The sequence below is a fragment of the Leptidea sinapis genome, chromosome 1 (genome assembly GCF_905404315.1).
Source record: "Leptidea sinapis chromosome 1, ilLepSina1.1, whole genome shotgun sequence".
NCBI classification, from domain to species: domain Eukaryota; kingdom Metazoa; phylum Arthropoda; class Insecta; order Lepidoptera; family Pieridae; genus Leptidea; species Leptidea sinapis.
Window position 1 is genome coordinate 16,965,219 of NC_066265.1, and position 13,078 is coordinate 16,978,296.

Below are 13,078 nucleotides of genomic sequence, written 5' to 3' on the forward strand. Positions count from 1 at the left end.
CCTGGGGGCACTAAGTTGTACAGAACAATGGCCAGGAGGGGACACAGGGGGCCTCATCGCTGAGAATGCCTAATGGAACCTATCCCAGCAGCGAATCTCAGCGTTTTAATCTACTGCTTGAATCACACTTTCCAGGTTCATTCCCGACGGACAGTGCAGAGATAGCAGTAAATTACAGGAGGGCACCAACAAAGTATACACTAATACTTAAAAAATAATATTGACAAAAACACAAATTCAGTGCTATTTCAATTATAGGCGTAAATGACATTCATAAATTAGAAGCAAACTAGTAAGTACATTATAAATTAAAATTTTGATGTTTAAAATCATCAAACTATGTCATAAGTTAAAAGTTGAATCACCGTAAAATTGAGTTAGAGGAAATTAAATTATAATACATATATAAAATTTTACAGTTTTTAATTATAACAGGTTGAACTAAAAATACACCAGCAATGAAATAAATAAAATTGATTTAATTCTATTAATTACAGCATTTTACAATTCAAATTAACTCAATAAAATAAAATTAAATTTTGCCCCATCTATCAAAATTCGTTTACAAGCATGCCAAATGCAGCATTTTGTTGCTCTAGAATTGATTACCAAACATTTAAACAGGCGCTTTTAAAACTTGCGGCTTCCTATCAAATCTAAGTTGAAGTTTCAAAATTATGATCTTATCCGCCAACTTCTTGAATTGTGTTATTGAATTTGAGAAAATGTCTACTAGCTAGATAGCTTTCCTTAGTACCTATCACCACGGACTACGATATGAATTGAATTATAACATTTCATGCATCGGTATAGTGGAACATTTTAACCCAAATTCCATTTAGTTCCGTTGATATTGAAAGCAGGTTTCTTTATTCTTTGTACTTATGTATTCAGAATCACTTGTACAAGATTCGAAAAATCCCCTAAATTAACGACAAGCTCACTCTAAGGTAGTACTATAGTGTTTTACCAAATCTAAAATATTTCTTAGTTAAAAAGGGATATATTATATAGAATATGCTCTATCGTAACATTATATATATATATATATATATATCGTAATATTGTTTATGCTGTCAAATCAACCAAACGCTACGATTTTGGATTTAATCGACTTGACATAAAACTCGTAGCTACCAGGTCATAAAAAAAAGATATACTACAATTTTGACACATGCAAATTTCACTTTGTCAAATGCCAATTGCCAACTGCTAGTTGCCAAATAAGCCTTCCAAGTTCTTGCTTTCATGAACGAATGTGGAGTTCTACAACCTTCAATGATCTACCTTGAATTGAATCCACAACTGTGAACCCACATGAATATAATTAAGTTTATTATTTCTATAGTAGCCCAATTTTATCTATTATTTTAATACAGTTTATAATATTTATAGGCTGCTAAAATTATAAAAGCAACCAACATTTACATGAGTTCTTAACGTAGATAAATATCTGAAGTCTGAACTGCTCTGACAGAACATAACCATGCCGCCGAAGAAAGCTGGTAATGCAGGCAGTAAAAAAACGGAGGCGAAGAAGAAGGAGAAAGTCATAGAGGTATCATAAATATTTTTTATTCGTCTATTCTTCTTAATAATACTAAATATTTTTGTAAATATGTCTTTTAATTGTACATATGTATTTAAATTTTCTATATTTGGTCTTAATTAAAATTATTCTTGTTATATTTATCTTCTAGGATAAAACATTTGGCCTTAAAAATAAAAAAGGAGCTAAACAACAGAAGTTTATCCAGCAAGTTGAGAAGCAGGTTAAAAGTGGTGGCATTCATCCTGCAAAGCCAGTAGAAGACAAGAAAAAAGACAAGGAACAGAAATTGAAAGAACAGAAGGAATTAGCATTGCTCTTTAAACCGGTTCAGACTCAGAAAGTTGAAAAAGGTAAACAAATAATATCTAAATAAGACAGATAAGTGTGTGCAGGGTGCATCTAATGGTAAGTGATAACTGCCACCCCTGTTCTAAATGAAAACCTTCGCAAATATATATTAGAGGATTTTAGAATGAACAGATTTTTGTATTAAAAAAATAATTATCGAATTAAAAAAGTCGATATAGCATTAGATACCTTGAGTAATATTACATTAGTGTTTTCAAAAATACTTTTTGAACTGGATATTTTCTTTTTTTTTTCATGTTTTGTGTCATATTTTTCTTTAAATGTTTGCTCATCACTAACATTAATATTCTAATAATATTAAATGCTTCTACATTTAACACAATAATTAAAACAAGTTATAATGATACAAAGGGCATTGCAATGGTAACCTGGCAGAATCATCTTTATGCTGCCCACCTTGTATATCTCGTGATTCAAATAAATACAACCTTAACAGATAATACAGCTGTGCTCTGATGAACTTTTCAAGTAAGCCACCCAAATGCTATTAAACAGTTACAACATCACAAGATGGTTAGGTTAGGTGTGTTCCCGCATCAAGACCTGAGGTCAGTGGTCCTCCAAGACCTCTTGCTGCCTGGCATGGTCAAGAGCATGCTGGGCAGTGAAGAGGCTTGGAAGGCGGCTTCTTCCTTCTGAGAGCACGTTATGCTGCAGAAGGAGGAAGCCGAACGAAGCAGAGAGAGGGTGTCAATTGCCCTTCAGAGGGCAGCAGGGTGGGGCAGGAGGGGGAGAAGGGCCCAAGAAGACCTCTCAACCCCAGCCCCGTTTGGCAGCCGGTAGAGGGCCACTGACAGCCTCTTCCCCGAGGTTCTCAAAAAGGGAAACTGTCTGATTTCGAGAAGGTTTTAGTGGGTATTACCAAACTTGGCCAACTTCAATCTGTGTAGAAGATGGTCTAAGTGGTTGAGTCCCACAATCCCTGTGCCACATAGTGCACAGGGGTAGTATGTAAATGTATTACCTCCTCGTTAAAAAAAAAAAGGGTTAGGTGTGTTAGGTTTTGGTGTATTAAGGCCAGCAAAAAAAATTTGCGCAAGTTACTTTCTCTATTTGCCACAAAAACTGCCGACAAGTTACACTAAATGGAGTCAAGGTCGCACAGGCTGGTGATGCAAAATATCTGTTCAGCACACAAGGTGAAAGCATATTTTGATCAAAGACTGTTGGATGTTGAAAAAAAGATTGCAGATTATCTTTGGAAAACAAACAAATTATCAAACTCATTTATTTATCTCAAAATAAACTCTTGAAATGCTACAAAAAATTTTAAACACACTGCTATATTACCAACATGGTTATGATTTGTCGGTTTTGTGGCAGTAGAGGCAGCTCTGTTTCACTGCAACCATCGTGATCTATTGTGATAGCCACTGTTAACAATAGCTCACTGCTAAGATTGATTCATTTCATGCATCTTATATATATATGTTACCAATTAGCTGACCCAGCAAATGTTGCATTGCCATATAAAGTAATAAGAAAAAATCAAGAATTAAAATTAAAGTTTGTTTTTTTACTTCCTGAGAAAATTAGAAAGATATAAAGATTCTAATTAGTTATTCATTTTAAACTATTTTTTCAAATTGATTTCTGACCGACGGGGGACACATCAAAGTTAATACAAAATTGTTGTTTTTATTCAATTCCGAGCATTTTCATATAATTATCGACCTTTTAAACCTTCTCTAGACTTCCACAAATAATTCAAGACCAAAATTAGCCAAATCGGTCCAGCCGTTCTCGAGTTTTAGCGAGACTAACAAACAGCAATTAGACCCCTAAATATATAGTTTTTTTTTTATATTTTTGACAATTTTTTTATTTATATTTAATTATGATTCAGGATTAAAAATACATACCACTTCAAATGTTCACCCACCTACAATCAACACCTATTTTTGTATTGCGATTTTTATATTATTATTCTGTTCCATCCACAGAAATAGAGTTGCAAGATGGCAATCGAATATAATATTTAAATCGAATATATATTTATTTAAGCAAACTTTACAGCATTTCTATTCTACGGATTAATTCTATAAACTATATACATGTATTGCCTTTAACAGAGTTTGGCAGATTTAATTATAATGAAATAATAACGCTAACAAATAAATAGTAAGTAATTATATAAAATAAAGAAGAAAAAGTCCTGATATCCATATTAATATATTATATGAATATAAAAATTATTGTAGTACGATACATATTATGTATGATTTAATAATATTTGGTACATCTGAAAATCGGTCATCATCTATTTTTTTATGCCCCAAAAATTGTAATTATTGATCCTTTTCTTATTACTTTATATGGCAACACAAGTTTGCTGTGTCAGCTAGTAATATATAAAAACTTCAGTAGATTGGTAATAATAATTGTGTTTTGGTTTAACTAAAGTTATAATTTGCCACCAACTAACAATAGTCTGAAGTGAGCGGGATCTGTGTCATGACACAGATTAAATTCACTACAGCCTAAATTTATAAATATAAGTGGAAGAGTCATAGCACTAAATGTGTTAAATAAGGTTAAGAATAGGCAAGATGGACTTACGTAGGCCTTGACTTAAGTAGCTCCGCTATTAACAATTGTGACATATGTGTCTGTATTGGTACCCTGACATGTCATAGTCTACAGCTAGAAACACTAACATTAACAGGATGATCAGGGCCGGATTTAAATTTGTGCCGCCCTGGGCCACTGAAGAAAATGCCGCCCTATGACTTAAATTTTATTTTAATAGTTTTGATATCTTATTTTTTAAGAATTGGAATAACTAATTGACTGCAGGACATTTATTATGTATTATATAGCATTTATTATACATTATTTTATATTAGTTAATTATATATTGTGTAAAAAAGAAATCTCACTTTCCAAATTTTGCAGCCCTAGAAAATTTGCTGCCCTGGGCACTAGCCCCGACTGCCCCTAGTATAAATCCACAACTGAGGATGATCTTATGAGTTCATCACTATTACCTTTGTCTCAACTTGAATTTGGCATGTATTAGCCATTATCAAGCTCATTTGCATTACAAATCAAATGTATGTTGCAGGTACTGATCCCAAATCTGTAGTGTGTGCTTTCTTTAAACAAGGACAATGTGCTAAGGGTGATAGATGTAAATTTTCTCATGACTTAACACTTGAAAGAAAGGTAAGTTGATGTTTTATTGATCAAATACACAAGTATCTAAGTTAATAAATAATAATAATAATAATATTGACACACTTTTTACACAAATTATCTTGCCCCAAATTAGGCATATATAGCCTGTGTTATGGGTTGCGAGATAACAATATATTTAATACAATATACTTACTTAAACATACATATAAACATCCATGACTCGAACACAAACATCCATATTCATCATATAAATGCTTGCACCTACCGGGATTCGAACCCGGGACCTCTAGCTTAGTAGGTAGGATCGCCAACCACTCGGCTATACAGGTCGTCATAGATCCGCCTTCGTTCAACATTCAACGGTGGCATAAAAGGAACTGCGCACGATCTTCTGATTTCATATTGAAACAATAAAATTCAGTAGGTCCACTTGAAGGGCATGAGATCTCCTGGACTCCTCTCAGTATGTGGATACCACAAGGGTCTATTCTTGGACCGTTCTTCTTCCTTATCTACATAAATGATCTTCCAAACCTTATAGATAAAAAAGGTATTAAAAAATTATTGTTTGCGAATGACACTGATATTCAAAGTGAAAAGAAACCAAGTTATGTATGACGAAATAATTGATGTTCTATCTGACATTGTGTACTGGTTTAACGTTATTAAGCTAATGTTAAATAGCAAGAAAACAATAGGTAAATAGGTATATAAAATTTACCGTACCAGATGTAGATACAAGTGTTTTGTTAAACGGGGAGTTGATAAAATCGGTGGAATCTGCTATATTTTTTGGCATTACTCTGGATTCCAAATAACAATGGTCCACCATATTGAAGGATTGGCGAACAGACCTAGTTCTGCAGCATACGCGGTTTAAAAGATTAGACAGTTAACTGACATCATTCGAAATTACCATACGAATTCGTACATTTCGTTACCGTGTCTCCACGGCACGACCCATCAAGTCAGGAGTCCGTCAGGGATCAGTGCTCTCCCCGACCCTCTTCTCGCTCTTTAGGAGTGATCAGTCCAGGCCTCAGAAGGTCTAACTTGACCAGTACGCCGACGACACGGCCCTCTACTACCGTGTTCCCATCATTTGTTACATTGTTCTGTTGCGAACACTTCAAACCGACGTTTACGAGCTGGGAGACTGTAACAGAAAATGGCGAATTGAAGCGAACCCCACTAAGACTGCGGTGGCACTCTTCGGTATGTCGAGAAAGGGGGTCCTTTTTCCTGTCGTTAGTAGTAGTTTCTGGGTTTCTTCAAATTAACTTGTATGGCACGTCCATTCCGTAGACCAGTTAATAAATATCTCGGAGTTACGGCAACAGTACTATGAGTTTCGCGAATCATGTCGATGAGGTACGTAATAGAGCCCGGTTTGTTCTCGGTCACTAATATCCGCTTCTGATGAAGCAGAGCAAGCTATCGCTCAGACACAAAGAGTCGATGTACGGAGTCATCGTAAGTCCGATGTCGTACGCAAGCTTCGTGTTCGCCCACGCTCACACACCGTTTGCAAGCGGTGCAGAATAAATTCATGCGGCCCATTAAATAATTCGTGGATAGTACCGGAACGAGGATCTCCACCGCGATCTTAAGCAGCCAACCATCGCTCAATATTTCAAATTTCTATCACGACTCTTCTTTGACAAGGCAACCCTAACATCTTAGTGAAGGAGATATATGACTATGTAGTAACGCACTCGAGTGTGAAACACATAAGTCCGCATCCAAGTGTGAACGACATACGTCCTCTCCCGAGTGTTAATACGTCGATTCCAACACGTCTTAGTCGATTCCGACGGCGATTACATAACCGTTATGCAATACGCTACCCAAGCAATACCGAGGCGAGGTCCCTTGCTCCCGACCGCTGTCACTCGTCACCGAGACGTGTATTAGAGGTCCGTCAAATTCATGTCGTTCTTCACTTTCCCTTTAGCGTACAGCTTGGCCGAAGACAAAGCCACGCAGGAGACACCCCTTTCCTATACGCTTAAGGCACACATGGCGCCCCCGAGACTAGGTTACGCTGGAAAGCTGATTTATACCTGGTAGCCTGGTAGAAAAAAAAACATCTCGCTCTCACTGAGGAAGTATATCCTCTGTAATGCCTGTATTTTTAATGTAATATTCTCTGCTTTACGCTGATATGACGTAAAGCAGATCATGTCATGACCAAGAACACTGGAAGAGCCTGGGGGAGGCCTATGCGAAAGCAAAACAATCTGTGACGATATCTACTGCAAACTAAATGTAAATCTTTAACTATCTAAAGATTGTTATTAAAGGCTTATAATATTATTATTCTCTGCTTATTCATAATATAATGCTACCTTTATTATTCTGTGAGAGAAGTGTGAAAATTCTTTCAACAATATTGTAATCTATTTGGTTTAATTTCAGGCTGAAAAGCGATCCCTATATGTAGACATGAGAGATGATGACGACAATATGGAAAACTGGGATGAAGACAAGTTGAAAGAGGTTGTTGAGAAAAAACACGGTGAAGGAAACACACAGAGACCAACCACAGAAATTGTAAGCATTATACTATGATTAGCCAGCTTACTCATACTCAAAAGATGTGCTCGAGTAAGGTTAGGTTACAGGGCAAGACAAGCTTTTGATGACAGTGCCCACTTATTGTGGTTATGTTTTTTTTAATGAAAATAAGAGATGTGACGACCAAGACGTTCACCTGATGATAATTGATATGGTACTAGTAGTGCCGCTCATGATTATTGAAAAACCCAAAACTTCTGAACGGCACTACAACCGCGCTCCAAACCAGAAAAACTTCACTAGCTGCGGCGCCCTTCAGACAGAAACACATTAATTACACATTACTGCTTCACGGCAGAAACAGGCGCTGTTGTGGTACAACAAAGGTCACTAACAATGACAGTATAATATTGTATATTTTATAGAGCGCAAAAAAATGCTGGGAGATTTTCTTGTGCCGCATCTTAAACGCGACTGTTTGTGGGACCAGTATATGGCCCTCGGAATTCTCCTTCTCTCTCTGGATCTGGGCCCATGTGTGTGAGTGGTACTTGCCTGATCACCTGCCACTTTTGCATCAGTCGTGTGACGAGGTCGTCATATATTTTAAGTTAATCTTGTTTCACGACCTATAATTTGTAAACTGTTTATTTTAGATTTGTAAACACTTCATAGATGCCGTTGAAAAATCAAAGTATGGCTGGTTTTGGGAATGTCCGTCCGGTACCAAGTGTATATACAGGCACGCGCTGCCGCCGGGTTTCGTGCTCAAACGAGACAAGAAGAAGATGGAGGAGAAGAAGAATGAAATATCTCTCGTAGATCTGATAGAGAGAGAACGCGCGGCTCTCGGCGCCAACCAGACTAAAATTACTTTAGAAACTTTCTTGGCTTGGAAGAAAAAGAAAATTAAAGAGAAAAAGGTATGTCTCTGTAGGGTTTCTCATTTTTCACCTTCACTTTCACTATAGTCATTCTGTAATGATGTTTTATCTACACCCATGCTTTAAATTCTCCATTAAAGATTCTGAAACAGTTAGCTTATTGCCAACATTAAAACACCCAATGTTCTAATAACCATTACATCGTCCAAACGAGTGTTGTAATGTTGTACTGAATTTCATAACAACACTCCTATGTTTTTTTTTCGATCCCTTCATGCGCAAAGAGTTTCAACAGACAGCCACATTCTTATTGCTCGATGCGAGGTATCTGTATGAATTTCAAAAAAAGAACGTTTTCGTTTACGCGCGTTCCACACTACCAGAACTTCGCACGCCGTAAAAAAAAGTAGTTTATTCGAATCCCCGCCATTTTTCTTCAATATTTTTATTGTTTTGTTTACAAAAAATGAGCGATTCATTTTAAACGCTGCAAAAGAACATTATATTCGAGTGAATTTTAATTATTGCACTATACAAAATGTAAATTACTACTAAAATAAATAATTGTTTCAATACTTAGTTTATATGTTTATAATCAGTAATGAATGATATTAGGGTATACTACTGGGACTGGTGTTTTGGTGTTAGCAGTAAGCTAACTGTTTCAGAATCTTTTAGAGGATTCATATTGATAATTAGGTATTAAAACACTCATGTGATACTATTATCACCATACACATAAATCCACATTCGTGTTTTAATACCCCTTATTACACAACAGTTGCATAAATAAATATTAAAGGCCGGTAACGCATTTCTTGACACACCTGTTGTTGCGGATGTCCATGGGCGGTTGCCTCACCTCTCCCCATCCCGTGAGCCTCTTGCCCGTTTGCCCCCTCTCATATAAAAAAAAAATAATGTAATTCAAAAATTGTTGCGTATTCTTCTTGGAGATACTGCTGGACGCTGCCCGTAGTGTACTGTCGCGTGTGCAGATGCTGGACATTGCGATACGGCAAGTCCAAACCGACCGCAAACCATAACTTTGTTCGTAATCCCTGCGGCGTTATTACAATGATTGCGCCCTAGACACATGATGTTAAAATACTCCTCATTCGAGTACACGACGCAGAAGAACTAAATAACACTATAACATCAAAAACCAAGCAATTGATGCGAGCGCAAAATTTGCACGTCTGATCCAGACGCCAGCTGTAGGCAACTGAGTGACTGAAATTTGTAATTTTGTTAAGAACTTTTTATTTTTATTTTCATTTATTTTACTCATTTAATATTACTTTTCTACCATCTCCATGCTATGTTCCGCGAGTCAAATAGAAGTAACTTTTTTTAGTAGATAACTGTGTTTCCCGGCGTCTGTGTCACAAACACCTTGCTTAGTGTAGAGCCAACACTCAGTACAAATAGCCTACAAAGGTACTCAAATAATCACAATTAAGTTTAAGTGTATTGTGTTAACTTACATTACTTTATGTGTCTTAATTTTGGTAATAAGAAAAATATTATTATTTATTTAAAAAAGAAGCAATAATTCTAATTTCTGCTATTGGCGGCATCGGTCAAAAGACAGCGGCATACAACGGTGCGAGAGACACCGCCTTATTCGTTTGAGCCGCCGCTCAGCTGATGCTAGCCATTGGACTAAGTTTACGGTGATGACCTTAGTTTACTGGTAGAATAAATAAGTTTGGGGTGCTCAAGATTTTTGAACATATTTAATATTAAATGTTCTTTTTATTGTAGCTAACTTATATCCTTGTCAATTATCGTACAGGTTTTTTTTTATTAAATATAAATAAAGTTTAAAAAAAAGATGACTTGAGTTTTTATACATATAAAATGCTAGGAAGCTTATGTAAAATGTCCATTTTTTAGTAATAGAGCTCGGCGAACTTTAGCAATAATTAATTTTATTATTAATGTTTTTCTTAAATATGTGTAATTTAAACAGATTAATTCCATTGCACTCATATCTATCATCCAGGAAACAATGCAGCAAGTGGAGGATCAAAAACGGACCGACTTCAAAGCTGGACGGGCTGTTGGATTGTCTGGCAGAGAAATGTTCTCGTTCGACCCGGCGCTGGCACTGGACGCTGACGACGAGGAGGAAGCCTTCGACCTGCATACCTACAGCCAGGAGGAGCGGGACGAGGAGTACAGGAACATTGAGCTGGAGCTCATCGGGATGGAGGCCTGCGAGGTGAGTGTCTTGTCAGCCATAATTTTATTATATTTACTAGATTATATTGACTCATGGGCCAGCGACGGTACTGCTTTATAATCAAAGAAGCTGGGCTTGCATTATTTTCTATTAAGAATATAACCAAACTATAGAACTACCTATTTAAAACTTCGCGTTCAAATCACTTAGTTAAGTAAATTATTAATAAACGCCACATCATTAAAATGGCTAAAAAAATCTTCAGCTCGCAAGGTCCACCAATATACCAAGCTGAGAGGCGTATAACTATCTCGCTCACACACGTTGGCCTGTATTGAATTTGATTTTCTTATTTTCATTTCTTTCATTTTCTCGAATGAGACTAGAGACACCTTGAAAAATTATTTTGTTAGTCCAGCTGGTGAAATTCCGTTTAAATACAACCTACTGTAATAATCTATAGCTCTAGAAGTCATGTTCTTGATAGATAAAACGTAAACAATAATTCTAGTTGCTCATGTACCTAATTAATGTATATTTTGTCTTTCATATCCCACAAACACCTGTTCTCGTACACGAGACCGATTAATTTATCGTTATCCATGGTGGAAACCAAATCACTCGAAATTCGCAGACGCAGGTCGTGCGAAAAAACCAAACTCGTTTGAACGCTCGAGTGGTTCTGACGCGTTTGTCGTTGCCAGTGTAAACACTGTCATTGAATACCAGGCGTTTGTTTCTTCTGACGAATCCGTCAGAACTCGTCAGAACAAATTTTCGTCAGAACTCGCATCCATAGTAACCCTAGCCTTAGATAATTTATACGTTCAGATCTAGTCTCTTGCAACCGGTAAAAACAAAACCTCTCAGGTTCCGTGCGAGTGCTCTTCCACTCTTCCACACAAATCTTTCGAGTGACGTTCGTAAGTCTTGTTCAACTCTAAACTTGGTTTTGAGTCCCTATCGTTCAATTTTGTTTACAAAATTAATTTAAAAATTTTAAACTTTGCTCAGCAAAAAACAGCTCATTTATTTTCTCAAAAACCCACGCCTAATTTGTGCATTTCTCAGAATAAGAAAGCAGGCTTAGGATGGTAGGGATCGCTATTATTCGTAATGACAAAACTTAAATTAAAATAGTTTCTTGTTACGACATAGACGTATGTGTGTGTGGACGTGGAATTTGTAATGTGGATTTGACTGAATTATATAACGTTATCATTACTAAAACATCATACAAGTTGGCGTGTATGTGAGGTTGAAGAGACCAGGGGGCCTACTCCTAAAATCAGGCATTAGTCGTGTCGAATCGTACTCTTAGTTACATCTTATTCAATGTCGAAACGATGATTGAACGAACGAAACATTTTTCGATATTATCGGTCTAGCCCTACTCTTAGTTGAAAATGTCAGAGACAAATATTCGAATTTGACAAACAATCAAACGTCACTTTTACAATAATCTCAACAACACCTTCTAAGCTGTCGTTGCTATTATCGTTTCAAGTTGTAATATATTTGCCATAAATATACATACTTAATAAAAAAAATTAAAATAATTATATGTGATTTACTATTGAACAGGATTTATTTACTACCAAGTAATTTAAGTCATTTTGTTGATCTATTATGCGTAGAGAAAGTAATGCAAATGGCCGCCTGAGAAATAGGAAGTCGACGAGAAGGGTTGAGTTACTTTTTTTTTTTCATTTTATTATCCGCAAGTTTTGTAATATTTTTTCAATTTAAAATGGTCATATTATATTGATAACATAATTTTGGAATATTTACATTTTGTGTGAATGATGCAAATTGGTTATGCAGAGTCTGGCATGGTCGTAAGCGCCTAAGTTATGTTTTGACTTTTGACACTTAGCAGCGACATAGCACAGATTATACATAGTTTGCGCATAATTCATTCACACTAACATCGTAAAAAAATCAAAATATAAGTCTATGGTTACAATGTTGTTACGACAAACAATATGGAATACGAACATTTGTTAGACTAGGTGCGATATATTCGTGTTATTATCGTATCGTTCCGAATATATCGTTGTCGATTTTGCGAGTAGACCTACAGGGATGCAACCTAAATATTATTAAATTGAAATGTTGAGCGCTAGATGAATGACAAATTCTAAGAGTATGCTAACTGTATGTTATGATGTGGGCAGGCCGATGACACTGGTACCAAAGCGACTGACGACCGCCTGGAGAAGCTGGGCCACGAACTGGCTAACGGAGAGCCCGAGCCCGCGGAAGAACCCGCCGTACCCATCAACGAGAACCTGTTCCTCGATGAAGACCTGGACGAAGAGCTCGAGAACTTGGATCTCGACGACTAGCTCTATAACTAACATTGTGTATAAATATTATATAAATAAAAAGTTATTTAATTTACTTGGTTATTTATCTATGATTTCAGAT

General features: G+C 36.3%; 1 protein-coding gene across 1 annotated transcript; it reads left to right on the forward strand.

Annotated features, from left to right (window-relative positions):
* Nucleotides 1-1,229: 1,229 nt before the first annotated feature.
* Nucleotides 1,230-13,051, forward strand: LOC126966062 (zinc finger CCCH domain-containing protein 15 homolog). The gene is made up of 7 exons (XM_050809941.1): nucleotides 1,230-1,558; nucleotides 1,701-1,902; nucleotides 4,986-5,086; nucleotides 7,478-7,612; nucleotides 8,233-8,499; nucleotides 10,469-10,687; nucleotides 12,826-13,051. The coding sequence occupies exons 1-7, from the start codon at nucleotides 1,487-1,489 to the stop codon at nucleotides 12,994-12,996; spliced, it is 1,167 nt and encodes a 388-aa protein (XP_050665898.1). The 5' UTR covers nucleotides 1,230-1,486; the 3' UTR covers nucleotides 12,997-13,051.
* The last annotated feature ends 27 nt before the right edge of the window (nucleotides 13,052-13,078 follow it).